The 20041-nt window shown below is 45.7% G+C and overlaps 1 protein-coding gene and 1 pseudogene across 1 annotated transcript in view; one reads left to right on the forward strand and one right to left on the reverse strand.

Moving 5' to 3' along the window:
• Window positions 1–20041, reverse strand: part of SLC9A7 (solute carrier family 9 member A7) — a 134439-nt gene that overhangs the window by 55286 nt on the left and 59112 nt on the right. Inside the window, 1 exon segment of the mRNA XM_023755409.1 lies at window positions 442–641. Coding sequence (XP_023611177.1) covers window positions 442–641 — 200 coding nt within the window.
• The window catches only part of LOC102432101, a 21808-nt pseudogene continuing 11946 nt past the window's right edge, over window positions 10180–20041 (forward strand).

Below are 20041 nucleotides of genomic sequence, written 5' to 3' on the forward strand. Positions count from 1 at the left end.
ATGAGAGGGAATTCTCAATCAATATTTATAGAATATGGCCAAAGAATCATGAAGAACTAAGAATTATACTTCTGAATTCTGAATAAACAAGCTGAAAGTGAAACCAATCTTAAGAAAGAAACAACCTCATCCCTAAACCATAATAAAAGACATAGTAAAGAAAAGATGGGGATTGGAGAGACCAGCTGAATGGGGATGTACAAACCCACCGCACCATCAGTGTCCCAAGTCAGCCACTGAACCTCGCAAAGCTGTAAGGCTCAAGTTCAAATATGGTTCTTTCTTCTCTTCATTATAACCCCAAAGCTTCCCAGGAAAATGGAGAGGCAGGAATGCCACCTATGCTCCAGGAGTTTAAAAGGGTTTCTCTTCATAAGATCAAGACAAAACTGGAAGTCAAAAACCACATTAGACAATAACCACTGAGTGTCCCCAGCTCACCTTCCTCAGCATGTCATTCTGCTCTACACTGTTGAGCTTGCCGGGGCTGATTTCTCCTTTCAGGGTGTATTCAAAGAACTTCCCACTGACATTGACTAATAATGTGCTGAAGGCCCTGTCTTCCTGAGTGCAGCTGAGGGACTTGTCATGGCCACTGGTGGCAGGGGTGCCGTACCTCAGGATCACCCCGACGATGAGTCCTGAAACAGAGTGGGGAAATAAACACACATGAGGCCTGTGAAAGGACAGAGAATGCATGGAAATAATGGCATGGGTGATTTACAACAACTAAGCAACTCAGAAGTCATCTTAAAGCTCAGGTACAGGGTATGTATTTTAGGAGCAACTGCACAATCCTTTAAAAGTGTTAACCTTACATATGTAATACCCTTTGTAATGCTTTAAGCAATAAAAAAATAAAAAATAAAAAAAAATAAAAGTGTTAACCATCCCTCAGCCACCAGGAGGACAAGGTAGGACAGTATCTCATGGTTATTATGGCGATGAGTACTTTTTAACAACTGATCGCATGTCATTTCTCAGGCTTTTAGTGAAGGAAGATGGGATGATAAGAAGCAATTATTTTTCTGCCAAGGGTAGAACCTCTGAGCTCTTTGCTTTGCACCAGCAACAGCCCTCAGGCCAGTCCGGCTGCCATCTGCCCACAAGGACCGGGCTGCACTGTAGGAATTTCTAGTTGTAACAAATGCAATATGCTTTGCCACATACCAGAGGAAGAAGATAAAAAGAAATGTTTTGTTTAGGTCATTTCAAGGACTAGGTATCACGGAAAAAGTAATTACATCCCTTGGGAAGCTAAACACCACAGTGCACATTTTTGCAGTTATGATCCAGGGACTGTGCAGTCAACTTCCAGGGCCTGTGGCTATGATATGGATAACATAATGACCTGCAAGTCTTTAAAGCTCATTTCTCCTTAGTAAGGTTTTTCCATTAGGAATCCCCCCCCCCCAATAAAGTCGCATATAAGCATTCAATTCCATGAGTGAGAAAGGAATGTTGTTCCCCTGATCTTGGACATGAGTCACACATGCCCAAGGAAAAGTGAGTGAAATGTGAAAAAAAACCCACACACCACAAATAACCACTACTTTCTACATTTCTCTCTTAGGAGGAAAAATTCAGATATCTCTCTATATTCAGTTCTTTGCTAGCAATAATAAAAAGATAGAATGGTAAAATGTTCCCCTATGCCATTTTGCCATTGAAGGAGAAAGTTACATGAGAAAAAGGTAAGCGATGTTTGCATATTCTATGCATATGTTTATATTGTCTCTTATCACCAAGATATATGAGAATTCACAAGGCATTGTTGAATAAACAATATACAAAATCTAGGAAAACCTTAGAGTTCTTTAAGCCAAACTCTGTCTCAGTATTACATCATCATCATCATCATCATTATTGACTTGTATTAATAGATACTTGCAGTTTGCTGCCTTTTGTGAAAAAAGTTGTAAAATTGTATTCATATTAAAAATCAGGTTCTTAATAATATCAACTTATCATGAAATAATTTTAAAACCTTTAAAGGAATATAAAATACACCAGACTTTTTAATCAACATGTTGGTCAATACCAAAAAGAGTTGTCATTAGAGAAAAACAATAAAAACCCCATAATGCATGGATTTAAAAAGCTGTGGTACATCTACACAATGGAATACTATGCAGCTATAAAAAAGAAGGTTCTCTTACCCTTTGAGACAGCTTGGAGGGATCTGGAGAGTATTATGCTAAGCGAAATAAGTCAGTCAGAGAAAGACAAGAATCATGTGATCCCACTCATATGTGGAATGTAATGAACAAAATAAACTGACGAACAAAATAGATCCAGAGACATAGAAACATGGAACAGCCTGATGAATCTCAGAGGAAAGGCAGGGATAAATGCATGGGAGCAAAGAGATTAACGAAAGAATTTGTATGCATATATGCATAACCCATGGACACAGACAATAGGGTGGTGAAGGCCTGAGGGGGGTTGTGGGAGTGGGAGGGAGAGGGCAATGGGGAAAAAGGGGGCACCTGTAATACTTTCAACAATAAAGGTAAATTTTTAAAAAAGAAGATAGTGAATTCCAAAGCTGCAAAAATTCAAGACTTTCTCAATTTAAAAAAAAATCAATACTGTTTTGATTTGTGGGTATGAATTACACATGGTCTGAATTAGTCTGTAACTTGCTTTTCTTCACTCCACAATATGCTTGTGAGCATCATCCATATTGACACGTGGCTTTGGTTCATGTGGTCTCAGCACTGCGATGCACTTCAACATATAGATATCTTCTCCTTCTGCTTCTCTATCCCAACTTCCCGAACAATTACTTCAGATTCATCCTTTGGTTCACCAATTCTCTCTTCAATACTTTACCCTACTGGTTGAGTTTGTAATTTCAATGATTAATTTCTTGAAATTATATTGGGCTCTTTCCCTAATATGCCTGGCTTTTTGTTTGTTAACAGAACCTGAAGTAAGAGTTGAATATATTTACAACCCTCAGCTCCACTCTCTGTGGCTGTAGCTGACTTATTCCCATGTACTTCATGGGATGGATAACAACACATTATTATAAAAGGCCTAAATGTCCCTTCCAAAGAGTACTGGCTCAATAAATTGTGGTCCCCTCACATAACAGAGTCTGTAGCCATTATATTAAAAAGAATGCAGCAACACTACTTCCAGTACATGAAGTGGGGGGAAAAGCAAGGTGCAGAACAAGTTGTATAGCATTTACCTTTTGCCTGGGGAACAAAGAAAATCGATCTCAGGTTTATAAATGCAGCAAAACTTTGTGGAAAGATTTACCCAAGAAAGTGCAACAGTGGCTGTCTCTAGGGAGAGGACTTTCATGGCTGGGGGTCAGAGGAAAGACAGGACTTAATTTGCATTGTTGAGCCATTTTAGTTTTATACCATGTGCATAGATAGATAGATAGATAGATAGATGGTGTCCCAAAATTCACGCAAGAAGTAATTTTGATAGAAAACACAGGTTTATAATTAAAAATTGTAAATTTTTTATTGATTCATAAAGTATACAGTATAGGGTTATGTATGGAATAGCACATCAGGTAAATGGCCTCCACGGCTTTGCTGGCACATACGCATTGGTCTTCATTGTCCCTGCTCCTGGGCCATAATTGGTACTTGGTAATGCTTATCAAATTGAAGGGATTGAAATCAAAGGGCAACAGATATTAGAATCTGATTCAATAAACCAAGTAAAATTAGGCTTTTATTTTTGTTGTTGTTGTTAATGCTCACGCAAAATTCAAATCTTGTGTGAATTTTGGGACACCCAATACATATATACATATATACATATATACATATATACATATACACACATATATATATATATATATATATATATATATATATATATATATCCTATTGAAAATAAAACTGATAGCCCAGCCAGTGTGGCTCCATGGTTGAGCATCGACCTATGAACCAGGAGGTCACAGTTGGATACCTGGTCAAAGGCACATGCCTGGGTTACAGGCTCGATCCCCAATGGGGGGCATGCAGGAAGCAGCTGATCCATGATTTCTCTCATCATTGATGTTTCTCTCTCTCCCTCTCCCTTCCTCTCTGAAATCAATAAATATATGCTTTATAAAAAAATTTTTAAAAAAGAACTGATAGCTAAGTACTGAAGCCAGGTCACTTCCTACCTCCCTGCTCTTGGTACTCATTGTCAGGTCTGTCTCCCAGTCCCTACTCTCTCTCCTGCTCCCGCCTCTACCCCCACAATCAACCTGGTCGGTTCCTATTCACCTGCAGTACTCAGCTGAGTCATTGAACCACTCCTTTGTCATTTAATCACTCCTTCCTCTGTGCTGCAGTGCCCACACAACTGTTATTGTGTGTCCTCCCCACGAGACTGCAGGCTCCACTGGCCCCAGCACAATGTCTGGAACATGCTCATTACTCAATTAATGGTTGCTGAATGAAATCATGAAAATAAAAAAACTATAATCCAACTAAAAATCATATTAACAGATTATACTCATATGGAAGTGTTAGTTCCCTAAATTGTGAACATAATGCCTTCCCCCTCCCCATTTATGTCTGGGTTTTGGCAGGCAAGAAAACAGTATCTGGAAAGATCAGAGCTTTGTGTTTTTGATGCAATTCGTTTGAGTCATGAAACTGGTGTCTACGAAGTATCCAAAGTCAATCATCAGAGTCAACGTTAACGACATGAAAAGAAACACACCACATACCCAGCAAAATCTTTTACATGTTTATGAGGACAGAATACAATATAATTGCTCACTGGTTTTAACTCGGCTCAGCTCAGCTCAAAATCATATCATATTTAACAGCCTACTTGATAAAACAAAGCACAGGGTGGAGAAGCTATAATCCAAAATCTGTTGTTAATCCTTCTAAGTCCACGAGTTGGTACCAAACACATTTCCTCTGCCTTGCAGGAGGGCAGGGCTCTTAGCTGCCTGCTGAGGAGACTGTGCTGGCCGGGTCACAGCACCTGCCCTGAGCTTCCATACAAACACCCCTGCCCTTCCAGGGAACACGTAAGTAACAAAAAAGCCAGTCAGATCGTGACAAGCACCACAAAACAGAGGCATAAAAAGATGGCATAGCCCAGCTGGTGTGGCTCAGTGGTTGAGAGTCGACCTAGGAACCAGGAGGTCACGGTTGACTCCGTCAGGGCACATGCCCAGGTTGCAGGCTTGATCCCAGAGGGGGGCGTGCAGGAGGCAGCCAATCAATGATTCTCTCTCATCATTGGCCTTTCAATCTCTCTCTCCCTCTCCCTTCCTCTCTGAAATCAATATATATATATATATATAATCAATATATACATGGTGGCATAGCCCAGCCAGAGTGTCTCCTTTGTTGAGAATCGTCCCCTGCACTGAAGGGTTGCTGGTTCCATTCCAGGTCAGGGCACAAGCCTGGTTTTCAGGTTTGAGCCCGTCAGGGCGAATGCTGAAGGCAACTTGCTGATTTCTTGCTCGCTCTCACTCTCTGTGTCTCTTTCTCTCTCTGTCTTTTTCTCTTCCTCCCTCCCTCCCTCCCTTCCTCTCTCTAAGCATGTTCTTGGGTGAGGATTAAAACTGTAAAACATTTGAAAAGGTGCCATAGTGAAGAAGAGAATGAATAATTTTTCAAGTGAAAAAGTAGCTGAAGAAAACTTCACAGAAAAGGTGACTCCTCAGTTGTGTCTTTCAAGATGAGTCAGACTTATGGATGAAAGAAGAGGGGGTGTGAATTATATTTCAGATAAAGCTGTCAGCATGAGGTGGGAAAGTGAGCATTCACCACAGCAGCGCGGCTGGAACATACCCCATGTTGGGAGTAAGGGGGAGGGTGGAGACCAAGTGTCAAGGAGCGAGGCTGATACAGGGAAGATGATGAGCCATCTCTTTAAGCCAAGCTCCTGAGAGCAGATATTTCCCACAGGAAACAAGAGGTCACAGAGACTCCTGGGCTAAGAAGGAACATAATCAGGCCTAATTTTTAATTAATTTATTTTTTTAAAAAATCGAGACCACAACCCAGGCATGTGCCCTTGACTGGAATTGAACCTGGGATCATTTAGTCTGTAGGCTGACACTCTATCCACTGAGCCAAACAGCTAGGGCAGGCCTGACTTTTAGAAGATACTATAGCAGCAGTACAGAGAATTAATTGTAGGAGAGAGAGGCTACAAGTACAAGAACTTTATCAAGCTTTCCTAAAAGCATCACGCCTCTCAGGAGAAAAAAAAATCAAAATTATTCCTCCAGTTAAGTAGATCTCTACATTATCTATTGTGGATAAAAAAAGGTTTCTAGGGAAAGTGACGTCACAGCATCTGATCATAAATTCCTAATTGTGCAGGCCATGATGTATAGTTACGTCCCAGACACATAACTTTGTTAGTAAAAGGTTTATCTTTGCCTTAAGCCAGGCCTGTCCATTGTTTCCGTGTATCTACATTAATATGCCTCTGAAATGCCTCTTTTTTGAAGCTAACCACCCTCATGAGAGCGTGTAATTTTGTTAACAACCCTGTAATCCAATCCCCACCTTGCTTTCTCCCACCTCCGTGTAATCTTCCTTACTTCCCTCAATTTCAAATGTGCAAAAGAAATTGTAAAACTCATTCTTGGAAGCACTTGAGATCTTGCTTCCTGGCAATGTTGTAAGTTTGGCTCAAATAAATTTTTCTAAAATTTCTCTGCAGGTTTCTTACATCAGCATGATCTTCTTCCACCTCTTTCTTTTGTTCAAGCACTGGTTATCATTCAGGTTCACACAACTAGAACCCAGCATGCTCTGAAAAGTTACTCAATCAAACCTGCAGATTAAGACAGATTAACCAAATAGGGTTGCAGGGACCTTATTTGCATTCTAAATCAAACTAAAAAAAGTCAATTGGGGAAATGTGAACTCAATGGATATTTTAACAAATCCAGTGTGTCCAGAAAATGTATACACACTTTGAATAATTATTAATTCCAATGGCTTAAATCTGAAAAGAAACAATGGAATTAACATATTGTTTGCGGGTAGTTTTTATCGCACGCTAACAGGTGGCTCTACTACTTACAGTCAACGTAAAATGTATAAATACGTTTCCCGCATACAATGTGTTAATTATTCAAAGCGTATATACAGTTTTGGGACACCCTTTATTATGAAATTGCTATTATTGTTAAGGACTAATCAGGTATTATGGCTATAATTTTCAAAGATTCCTGATCTTTTGCAGATAAATACTGAAATATCTCTATATATAAAAGCCTAAGCAACTGTTACAACCGAACAACTGGAACGACCAGAATGCCCTGTCTACCGGTCGCTATGATGTGCACTGATCACCAGGGGGCAGATACTCAAAGCAGGAGCTGCCCCCTGGTGGTCAGTGCGCTCCCACAGCAGGAGGGCTGCTCAGCCAGAAGCCAGGCTCACAGCTGGCAAGCACAGCTGCCACTACAGGAGCCTCTCCTGCCTCCATGGCAACGCTACCAAGCGGTGGTGGCGGCAGGCGCAGCGGGGCCAGGATGAGCAACAGTGGAGCTGCACCAGGCCCCATCTGGGGCTCCTCCCTGGCCGCCTGCAGCTTCAGCACTGCTACATCGCTCAGGGGGATGTCAGACTACTGGTTTCGGACCAATCCCCGCAGGCGAGGGGTCCCGGATTGTGAGAGGGTGCAGGCCAGGCTGAGGGACCCCACCCATGCACGAATCCATGCAACTGGGCCTCTAGTTTACAAATAAAATTTGAGGTTTTCTGTCATGGGAAGGGGTAGCTGTGGCAGGTACAGCTAAAGCAAGATTGACTATAAGCTGGTAATTAACAAAGCTGGGTAATGGGTACATGGAGTTTGATTTATTATACTTCTTTGTGTATGTGTGTGTGTGTGTGTTTCATACCACAAAGCAATTCTCTGACACCAGCTGGGTATCCTATAATTCAATTCAATTCTGATACTACCTGGAGACAACTTCAGATCCCACAAATTAAGGGCTCAGGCCCACAAGACTGTCCATCTCACCCCACCCTTGACTTCAGAGGCCAATCACAAATCCAGATTGTCAACTGTGTTTCTGACCAACCAGCTATAGATCAGAGGTCCCAAGAACCCCTTCCTTGGGTTCAAGTAATTTGCTAGAATGACTCAGGATTCAGAGACATTTTATTTAATAGATCACCAGTCTATTATAAAAGGATAAAACTAAGGAACAGCTAGATCAGTGGTTCTCAACCTTCTGGCCCTTTAAATACAGTTCCTCATGTTGTGACCCAACCATAAAATTATTTTTGTTGCTACCTCATAACTGTAATGTTGCTACTGTGATGAATCGCCATGTAAATATCTGATATGCAGGATGGTCTTAGGTGACCCCTGTGAAAGGGTTGTTTGACCGCCAAAAGGGTCGCGACCCACAGTCTGAGAACCGCTGAGCTAGACAGAAGAGATGCTTAAGGCACGGTATGGAGAAAGGGCATGAAGATTCCATGTCCTCTCTGAGCTCGACACTCCCAGCACGTCCACGTGTTCACCAACCTCTACAACCTCATCATTTTGGGTTTTTATGGAGGCTTAATTACATAAGCATAAATGGTTAAATTGTTGGCCAATGGTGGCCTAACTGAATTTCTAGCCTCTTTCCCCTCTCCGGAGGTCAGGGGGATGGGACAAAAAGTTCCAGTCCTCTAATCACACAGTTGGTTCCCCTGGCAACAAGCCCTCATCCTGAGGTGCTTTCCAAAAGTCACCTTACTACATAAACTCATATGTGGTTGAAAGGGGACTGTAATGAATATTAAGACACCTTTATTGCTCTTATCAAGGGAATTGCAAACCTTGTCACAGAATTTTCAAATCTGTGACTAAATACATATTTCTCAGGAAAACCACAATATCACAACACTATTGTCTCAACTTACATGTCTTTGAAATTTTCCATAATAAAAAATTTTCTTAAAGACATCCATCCAGCCCAACCAGTGTGACTCAGTAGTTGAACACTGATTCCCTGTCAGGGCACGTGCCCAGGTTGTGGGCTCGATCCTCAGTAGGGGGCATGCAGGAGGAAGCCGATCCATGATTCTCTCTCATCACTGATATTTCTATCTCCCCCTCTCCATTCCTCTCTGAAATCAATAAAAATATATTATATAAAAAAGAAACCCCCATCTGTAAACTCTGGGAACGCTGACTGAGTACAGGAACTTGCTTACATTGTTGACGATGACCCCTGACGTCACTCTTCACAAAAATCCCTACCTCACGCCCCACCCCACAGAATCCACAGGAACCTGTGATCCAACTCTCAACATGAACCTCAGTCTTGAACTTACATGGAAAATCCTTTCCTGAACCTGTGGTGGAGCGCCTGTCCTGACCCCCTAACTTTAAGTCCAGATCTCATCCTATACAGGCACCTACAGCCTCACCTGGCACAGGACCCCCCCTGCCCAGACACTGTACAGGGCTTGCTGTCCTAACCCTGTCCTGGCTCCATGGCCCTGACCCTCCACAGGAAGCCTAGCCTATAACAGTGCTGGAGCCTATAGCCAGATTCTGCAGAAACCTTTCCCTGACTTCCAACAGAAATCCGTAACTTGGCCCGTTTCGGGAATCTCTGACCTGATCTTTCATAGGAACCCCTAAACTTGCCCTCTGGAAACACCCTCCTGACCCTGTATAGGAAGCCCTGATGTGACTCTCTCTCTGACAGCCTTGGTCTGGAAGCCTTGCCCTCACCTTGTACAGGAGCCACTGTCCTGACTGTGGCTAGTGGCTACCACATGATACAGCGTAGCTCTGGGGAGTCTACAGAATCCTGGAGCAGGCACTGCTATAGGCTTTTCAACTCTGTTCTCCTTTCTTCCTCACTCACTTTCCCAGCCTCCCTTGCAATGACAGGTGGACATGTGACAGTTCTGATCAATGGAGAGAGCACAATGACTTACACAACTTCCAGGCCTGGCCCATAGGAACCTCTCATGGGTCCTTTAATGAGCCCTGGCTGGTGTTCTCAGTGGTTAGAGCATGGGCTTGTGCACTGAAGGGTCTCGGGTTTGATTCCCAGACAAGGGCATGCACCTGGGTTTAGGTTCGATCCCCAGCCCCAGTTGGAGCATATGCAGGCAGCTGCTGCACTGGCTTTTCTGGCAGGGTTCCATGTTACTGGGGTTGCCATGGAGACCCTTAGCTAGTGTAGAACCCAACAAAGAGGCCATCTTAGAAATGGCCGGAAGCCCTCACGAGGCTTTGTGGATCACGTTCCCTGTGTATGTGCAGACCTGGGAATATACATCCCCAGACTGCCTTATTGGGACTGAATATGGTAAGTAGGTGGGGGTGGCCCTAGTTGAGTGGCCCATGGGGCTCCACACAGTTATGCTCAAAGCCCATTGGGAAAAGGCTGCAGGTGACTGCAGCTGCCAGAGTGGCCAGTGGGGCTCAGACCCAGGAGTCACCCAATGGCCAGCAGCTGCTCTGGCAACCTATGGGAAGGTGGGAAGCTTGGCCACCATGTGGGGCTGTTGGGAATCACTGCACCCTGAAAGCAGGATGGCTTCAGACCTTCTGTTCCCTTCTTTCTTCCTTCCCATACCCATCCACACCCCAAACAGCCTTCCAGGTGAATTCATGCCTCTTCTGTCTGGAGGGGACCCTAAGAGGCTCACCATACACCAGCTGGGCCTATGGCAACACGGGGCTCTACCATCCCACAACTGTGAGCCCCCCCTGGGACTACACCCCTCCCCAGGCCTCAGAAGATTCCTATGGGAGAGGCACCTTCCCAGAGAACTTCAGGACAGAGCGACTGAGTCCGGACCTGTTGGCACTGGGACCTGCAGTGCCTTCCTCCATCCCTGTCCCCAGCAGTGCCTACGGGCCCCCCGACTTTCCCAGGAGCTTCTTTCCTCCAATCAGAAGCCCCCCCAATCCAACGGTCTATTCTTCCCCCAACCTTCCTGGAACCCTGCCCCTGTCCACCTGTGGTGAGGTTCCCCCAAAGGGACAGGGAGGTTGAGGAGGGGGATGGGGTCCAAGGCAAAGCTGGGCTGAGCCTGGTCCCTCTTGCCCCCTTTCCACCACACCAGAGGGCAGGGAGTATAGGTACTGCAGAGCAAGAGCCACTCCACATTGCTGGCTGTGCAATGCCGATGGTCAGATGATGAAAAGGCAGAACAAGTCCCAAAGGCGCCGGGTAAGAGCCCAGGCCGGCCTCCCCTCACCCAGGTACTCTGTTCTCACTCTGCGCAGGGATCTCTGTCCTCACACTCTATGAGAACCCACATCCCCCCTCCCTGCCCCATCCATTCAGGGACCCAGCTCTGTGCAGGAGTGTCTACCCTCAGCCCACCCTCAGGCTGCAAGCAGGCACGCCGTCCACTCCCTGCACAGCAGTTTTCATTCTTGGCTACACACTGGGATCACTGAGGGGCCTTCCCTAGATGGGTTGATTTACTTGGTCTGGGGCGCTGGCTGGGTATCAGGATTGTTTTCGACTCCCCAAGGGAGTCCAATGTCCGCCAACGCTGAGAACCACTGATGAAGCCCCCCACGCCATTTGGAAAGCCCAGGGACAGGAGGCCATGTCCTCACCCCTTAGAGAACCCTCAGTCTACGCCTTGTCCAGGAAGCCCTGCCTGCACCCTGACCCTCACCTCCTGGGTCCTCCACCTCCCCCCCCCCAGTGCACTGACCCTCACATTCTTGCTGCCCCCAGAAGGTCAGCAAGCGGGCAGGTGCCCAGTGCTCCAACTGCCAGACAACCATCACGTCAGTGTGGCGGCTGAATGCCAATAGAGACCCCGTGTGCAATGCCTGCGGCATTTACTACAAGCGACACCAGGTGTGCCCTGCCTCGTGGAGACTCCCCTCTGCACCCCAATCCCACTAACCTGGCCTTCCTTCTCCTTTTCCTTTCCTGTATTCTTCCAAACTCCCTTCCTCTCTTCTCCCTGTTATTCTCCTCCCTCCTCCTTCCCTCATCCCTCTCTTCTCTGCACCTTCATCTCCTCCCTGCCTTTCTTTTCCCTCCTGCTCCCTTCTCTCTCCTCCATTTCTCATCTCCTTCCCCCTCCCCTCCAGCCATCAGCTAGTCCTGTGGCTAGAGGCTCCCTGGCTTAGGGCCTCACAAGCTCATGATTCCTTAGGGCATTACCTGTGCCACAGCTGGGGTCTGCTCCCCTAGTCCTTGACCCAGTTCCCGACTCTTAAGGAGTGGGGTGGAAAGGGTGGAGACACAGAGGCAAAAGTCTGAGGTTGGTGAACACTCATGGCCTCTCTTTCATCAGGTGAACCGGCCACTGACCATGCGGACCGATGTCATAAAGACTAGAAAACCCAGGGCATCACAGAAAGGAAAGAAGCCAGTGTCGAGTCTGGCAGGCACAGGACCAGCTGATGCTCCGGCTGGTGGCTTCATGGTGGTGGCTGGGGGCAGCGATGGTGGGAATTGTGGGGAAGTGGCCTCAGGCTTGACACTGGGCCCACCTGGTACTGCCCATCTGTACCAAGGCCCCGGCCCCGAGGTGCTGTCAGGGCCTGTCAGCCACCTCATGCCTTTCCCCGGGCCCCTGTTGGGTTCGCCCACAGGCTCCTTCCCCACAGGCCCCATGCCTCCCACCAGCACTGTGGAGGCGCCACTCAGCTCATGAGGACACAGAGCATGGCCTCAGAGCAGGGGTGGGGTCCCTCTCCGCGTGGAGCCAGAAGTTTCTACAACCCAACCCTCTGGGCCCCCCATACCCCTTGGTCTGGGGTCTGGACCATCAACGATTCGTAAAATAAAGTACCAAAGTCCTGAAGTTGGAGGTGTGAGTCTGAGTGGGACTGAATAAAGAGCCGTGGTAGGTGGGGTGTGCAACGGTGCCTGTGGTTCTCTGGTGATGGCGTGAGGCTGTGTGAGAGCACGTGTGACCCTTCATGATAGTGGGTTATGATGTGCAAGTATAAGAGTGTATTAGTATGTGAAACCGCGTGTGAGAGCCACCAGGGTGTATGATATGGCGTGTACATGCACACGTCATGGGCAGAGACAGTGTGTGGTGGCTGACTGCTCTGTGAGGTGGTGACCATGGGGGTGAGGTTGTGAGAGACGGTGTGCATGACACCAGACAACTGTGAGAAAGAGGGCACAAGTGACTGTATGAGAGGACGTGGGGGTATGTGTGTCACGGGGTGCGCTGAGGCAACATGTGAGGCTGTGCTCATGTGATTGTGCACCATGCAGGGTGGTTCTGAGACGGTGTGACAGCATGTGTACCGGGCACAGCCTTTGCTCAATAAACATTTCTGGGATGCTCAACAAGGACTGTGTAGGACGGTATGTGGAGACCTAGCAGTGTGACCTGAAGTACTGCGTGTCGGGAGGTCTTTGTGGGTCTGGCAAGGGCAGCACTTGTGTGCAAGCATGTGTCCGTGAGCGCATCGCATATCCTGTGCCCTGTCACAGTGCCTCTGGGTGGCTGACAGTGTGAGCAGCTCTGTACACTTGTTTGTGGAGGTATCAATATATATATAGGTGCAAGTTAGGGACCCACCTCCAAGGGACAGAAGACATGTTCAGGACAGGAATGGGAGGCAAGAGTGGGGCTGGAAAGGCAGCCAGCAAGAAGGGCAGAAGGCCAGTCTGGGACCATGGGGTTGTCCATGCACCTTCCTGTCACTCATCTCTTATCTCTCTCAGCCCAGCTTGGCCTGCAGCCCTGTGGGAAATGGTAGAGAAGGAGGGGGAGATTAAGAGGACAAAATAATCTCTAGGGGGGATATTTAGACCCCATAGGTGGTGAGCTCCCCACAGTGCCAACTCCCTCCCCAACGCACCCACTCACCTGGGTGAACTGCTCCCCCTAAAGTGGAATCTGTTCTTCCATGGAACAAACCCTCACATCGGAGCATGCGCGGAGCCAGGTGACATCCTAACCCAGGCAGGTTAAGTGGCTCTCCCAAGGCCACACAGCTGGTGGCACAGGGCTGAGCCAGGCTCCGTGGCGTAGCCTCCACACTGCCCAGAGGCTCCTAACCGAAAGCAGCACCGTTTCCTGAGCGCTCAAGGTTGTGGTCAACAACAGCTGGACTGCTCAGGTGCTTTTCTTCATGAACACCTGAAAAAATACTCTGGTCCGGCCGGTGTGGCTCAGTGGTTGAGCATCAACTCATGAACCAAGAGGTCACTGGTTCCATTCCCACTCAGGACACATATTCGGGTTGTGGGTTCCATCCCCAGGAGGGGGCGTCCAGGAGGCAACTGATCAATGATTCTCTCTCATCATTGATATTTCTATCTTTCTCTCCCTCTCCCTTCCTCTCTGAAATCAATAAAGATATATTTTTTAAAAAGTCAGCCACCCAACATGAAACTTTAAAGCTGTGATTCCAGCACAGTTTTCTCCCCCCCGCTCAACATCCCCCTAAAACCTCTAACTCAACAGGTCCAAGAGGTAGGTAACTCTCAGTCCACGCTGTAAACATTGTTTCTCTCCCCTGTGAGAACCAGATACCTGTGAGTCATCTCATCTCATTTATCCCCAAGGCTGCCATCTAGTTCTGCAGAGGAGCAACCATTCTTCTCACACGAACTCTTTTTAACAGCCTTCTAGCCTCCCTGCACCCATCCCACTCCTCAGCAGCCAACCTCAAAACCACATAAAGAACAGTAATTCCAAAATAAACTTCTCTGCCTAGCTTAAAGTCTTCTAGCTGAGGCAGGATAGTTAGTTGTTAGGAGAATTTTTGACAAGTGGAAAAAGGGAAACTGAGGCAAATGGTTAGACCTGGATTGGGTAAACTTTTTGACTCGAGGGCCACAATGGGTTCTTAAACTGGACCGGAGGCCGGAACAAAAGCATGGATGGAGTGTTTGTGTGAACTAATATAAATTCAAAGTAAACATCATTACATAAAAGGGTACGGTCTTTTTTTTTTTTAGTTTTGTTCATTTCAAACGGGCCGTATTTTGCCCACGGCTGGGTTAGACAAATAGGGCCAAACAAGTAAAGCAATTTACAGCCAGCTAGTAAATCCCAAGATCTTATCTTCCCTATCCAAGGACACTTGAGAGCAATCAGCTTACATCTCTGCTCCCTAACCAGAGATAGATAACAGAGACCCAGTCAGTGCCCAGCCAAACCCAAGAACAGATGAAGTCAGGGGAACAAATAACAAAAGACCCAATTAGACCAAACAAATCCGAGATAGATGCGAAGCTGACCAGAAAATGACTCTGGTGCCTCCATGAACTCATTTTGGTGCATCAACCTATTAAAGAACACACCGGGAAAACTGATGAATATTCTGCTGAAACCCTTTCCTGAGACCTCCCCTGAGATTCTCAGCTGCAAAAGGAAGATAAACGCCTTCAAGACAAAGGGCACCAGCCTGGGTCTCTCTCTAGAACAAGCCCATGCCTTATCTCAGGGGTGAATTTTTTATTCTTTCTCCTAAACCAGTGATGGCGAACCTATGACACGTGTGTCAGAGGTGACATGCGAACTCATTTTTTTGGTTGATTTTTCTTTGTTAAATGGCATTTGAATATATAAAATAAATATCAAAAATATAAGTCTTTGTTTTACTATGGTTTAAAATATCAAAAAATTTCTATATGTGACGGCACCAGAGTTAAGTTAGGGTTTTTCAAAATGCTGACACGCCGAGCTCAAAAGGTTCGCCATCACTGGCCTAAACACTCACTGTCCTCAGCTTTAATAAACGCTCTTAAAATCACCTGGACTTGTGTTGTGAAATCTTTCCTGCACTACCCACATAGTACAGGCTGGCTTGAGACAGACTCAGGTCCAGTCCCCGTCCAGTGACACAGTGACTCCTTACAATTCTTAGGACAAGAGCCTCCACTCCTCAGCACAGCACGGTCTGTTGATTTCTTTGTGTTTAGAAGGTCCTGCGGTTTTCCTTAAGACCATCTTAGTGAATGGAGCTCTCACAAAGGATATGAAACCCGTTAGAGCGAATTTTCTGACTAGTGAGCAGCATCCCAGTCACATCTGACGTCCACAGGCCCTAGAGCAGTGGTTGGCAAACTGCGGGGTCACGAGCCACATGCGGCTCTTTGGCCCCTGGAGTGTGGCTCTTCCACAAAATACCACGTGCGGGCACGCATGTACAGTGCGATTGAAACTTCGTGGCCTATGCGCAGAAGTCGGTATTTTGTGGAAGTGCTGGTATTTTGTGGAAGAGCCACACTCCAGGGGCCAAAGAGCCGCATGTGGCTCGAGAGCCGCAGTTTGCCGACCACTGCTAGGGGATCATCCAGCCATTACTGGAAAGCCCAGGTCCCCAGTCAGCCAGCACCCTCTCAGTTTCAGAAGAATGCCAAGGCCTACCTGCCTGCCCCCACAGGAGAAGGGACCCAAGGCTCACACACGGGGTGTCCCCAAAAATGTATACACACTGTAACAGCTGCTAGCTCAGTTTTGAAAATGAAACCCCTGTTAATGAACACCGGCTTTATAATTATTCAAAGTGTGTGTATACAGTTTTGGGGACACATTCACGGCGGCTGGCTGACTGAATAAGCAAAATGTGGCCCCAAAAAGGAATTGGCGTCTGAGACTGACCTATTTAAGGCTATCACTCAAATCCAATCAACTGGCCACCTCCTTAATAACAGCGCGGCAGCACCTAAGGCAAAGGAGTCCAAAGAGATATTAACCATGAAAGGAAGAGAAATGAAGCCATGAGAAAGGACAGACTTTCTGTTAAGAATAACAAAGAGGGACATATCACCTTTAGTAAAGGTACTCAAAATAGGTTAGCAAAATACAAGGGTAAGTATTTGGAGACTATGCCAGCCACTGGAAAGTAGAGCCCAAGATGTCTTTTTCCACCACCATGGAGTAGGACCTAGTCCAGTGATGGCGAACCTTTTGAGCTCAGCGTGTCAGCATTTTGAAAAACCCTAACTTAACTCTGGTGCCGTCACATATAGAAATTTTTTGATATTTGCAACCATAGTAAAACAAAGACTTATATTTTTGATATTTATTTTATATATTCAAATGCCATTTAACAAAGAAAAATCAACCAAAAAAATGAGTTTGCGTGTCACCTCTGACACGCGTGTCATAGGTTCGCCATCACTGGACTACGTTGTCTATTTCTTCCTTCCACATGCCTCTCAGTCACTCAGTCCCAAACTATAGTTTTTGTTTGCAGAGAGATGAAAAATGTCTCCCTGGACTCGAAGTACTGATACCAAGTAACACTGAACAGAACAAACAGTAGTAACCTAGGATCGGTTAGAGTGATCAATCTAATGACAGCACACACAATTGGAAACTCACCAGGTTACACATTCAACAAATATTTATTGAGCAGTTTACCACATGCCAGGCACTGGGAATACAGTGGTCAACAGAGTGAGAAAAATCCTAATCCTAATGCACATTCTAGTAGGGGAAATAACAATTTAAAAACAAGATATAGAGTCCTGGCCAGGTGGCTCAGTTGGTTGGAGCATCGTCCTGTACACCAAAAGGCTGCAGCTTCGATTCCCAGTCAGGGCACATACCTAGGCTGCAGGTTTGATCCCCAGTTGGGGTGAGTATGAGGGGTGGCCAATTGATGTCTCTCTCTCTCTCTATCTATCTCTATCTTTATCTCTCTTTCTCTCTCTCTCTCTCTCTCTCTCTCTCTCTCTCTATCTCCCTGTCTCTCCATTCCTCTCTCTCTAAAAATCAATAAAAACATACCCTTGTGTAAGGATTTAAAAAAAGATAAATAAATTACATAATACTTTAGAAGTACTATGGAGGAAAATAAAAGAGACAGGAGCACAGGTAGTGTTGTGTGTTGTGGAAGGTCCTGGAGTAGGACAATGGTGCAATAATACAGAGCAAGAAAAGAGGTTTCAATGAAAAGAAAATGTGGTAAACCATCATAAATACAGCAGGTTACCTGCTCATCTTCCTGCCATTATATTCTCTGCCAGTTATTTTTTCCATGTTTTAAAAACAAAATCTCGCCAAACCGGTTTGGCTCAGTGGATAGAGCGTCCGCCTGCGGACTGAAAGGTCCCAGGTTCGATTCCGGCCAAGGGCATGTACCTTGGTTGCAGGCACATCCCCAGTAGGAGGTGTGCAGGAGGCAGCTGGTTGTTGTTTCTCTCTCATCGATGTTTCTAACGCTCTATCCCTCTCCCTTCCTCTCTGTAAAAAATCAATAAAAAATATTTTTTTTAAAAAAAAATCTCCACATCTTGATTACTTCAAGTAACAAAAACCAATGTTCATCTCATCATGTGACAAATACATGTTGAGAACCCACTCTGTGTATCAGGCCCTGTAAAGCGCTAACCCTAACCCTAACCCGACCACATAAAGTGCACAGTGGTTCCTATCCCCTGAGAATCCATAATCCAATTGAAGGTAAATTGTAGAAAAGAAAAAAATAAGCACTGGTACAGAGTCTAGTGATCATCCTTTTAGTTTATTACAGCAGTGGGAGCTCACAGTTCCCAGTGAGTCATCAGGCAGTCGAATGCTGTGTGGGCAGGGAGGTCACTCACAATCTAGCGGGGTGCTGACAGCAATCTAATGTAACAGAAAGGAAAGATCCGCTGCAAAATGCACCGTGAACAAGTTGAATATGGTGATTAAGATCCGAATGAGGCTACAGAACAAAGAGAAGTAAAAGAAAACAAGGCTTTGGGCGTAGGTGGCTGGTCAGATGTGGATACCATTTACAGAAGTGAGAATGCCCAGTGGCAAAGCTGGCATTCAAAACGGAAGGTGCTATGTCGTCACCTAAACTGATTTCACGGCCAAGTACCTTCAGGGGGAAACAGCCCAAATGATGAGAACATTTGCTTCCAAGAAAGAGAATGGGACAAATTTCTGTCCACGGACAAAGGGAGACCTATTTTTCAGTTATCTTCTCCTGGAACTTTTGAATTCTGTACTATTGCATGTATTATCTTATTAAAAAATAATTTTTTCCAAGTAGCGAGTTTCAGAACTGTATTGGAGAAATGACATACAGGACAGGACATAAAGACCCGTAAGCCAGCTATGTGAAAATGATACCGGAAACCACAGATCAGAGACTAAAAGAAAGCTATCCGCACAAGGACTGGCCCCTCCCCATTTAAACAAGCTGAGTGAAAGCAGGGACAACTGGGCAGTCAGAAAAACCTCCTACATGACAGGAAAAACCCCATTCAAAAACACCACTAAAAGTATCATGGAATGCACCTGGAATAGGTGTGAGGACCCCCATAGATTTCAAGGCAAGAGAATGAAGGTTGTCTTCAGAGTAAGGCAGCAAAATTGCCATTATGTTAGATGTAACTGTCAAATTGTGGGAGTAAACTAGGGGCTTAGCTGTTTGTGTGCCCTGAAGAGCCTGGGAATCCCCAAACTGCAAGCGACCCACCTAGAATGCACCTGAAATTCATTTGGGGGAAATCCAGTCCACTCAATGGTATCCAGTTTGGAAAAAAAATACTGTGAAAGAGGAAGAAATGCAAACCTCCAAAACTCAGATGGTGAGATCATACATACAGCCACTGGCTTAAAGGACATAGTACCTTCCTTGGCCAACAGTGGGGAACGTATAAGGCTATCCCTACCAAGGAGATGGACCCATCAACCTTTTCTAGTCTAGGTATGAGCATATCATAACCAATTGCCTCTGTTCTTATTCTGTCCTAAGTAACCTTCTGATGACAACCTGGGATTCCCTGCTGCTTGTCTACACAGAGCAGATGCTCCACTCTGCTTCAACTTCCATCTGCTGTGCTTAAAGCCAACTCTCTTCTCCTACCTTAATAAAGTGGCACTGTGGTTGAGGTTTGGGCTCTCTGAGCCTGATTAACATGAGCCTAGTCCTGATCACTCAGGCTGCTGACATTGTGCTAAGTGAAATAAGCCAGTCAGAGAAAGATAAATATCACATGATCTCACTCATTTGTGGATTATAATGAACAACATAAACCGATGAACAAAAACAGATCTAGAGACAGAGAAGCATGGATCAGACCCTCAAACCTTAGAGGGAAGGTAGGGAGGGTGGGGGTAAGAGGGAGAGATCAACCAAAGGACTTGTATGCATGCAAATAAGCATAAGCGATGGA

This window comes from Myotis lucifugus, unplaced genomic scaffold (assembly GCF_000147115.1).
Source record: "Myotis lucifugus unplaced genomic scaffold, Myoluc2.0 scaffold_76, whole genome shotgun sequence".
NCBI classification, from domain to species: domain Eukaryota; kingdom Metazoa; phylum Chordata; class Mammalia; order Chiroptera; family Vespertilionidae; genus Myotis; species Myotis lucifugus.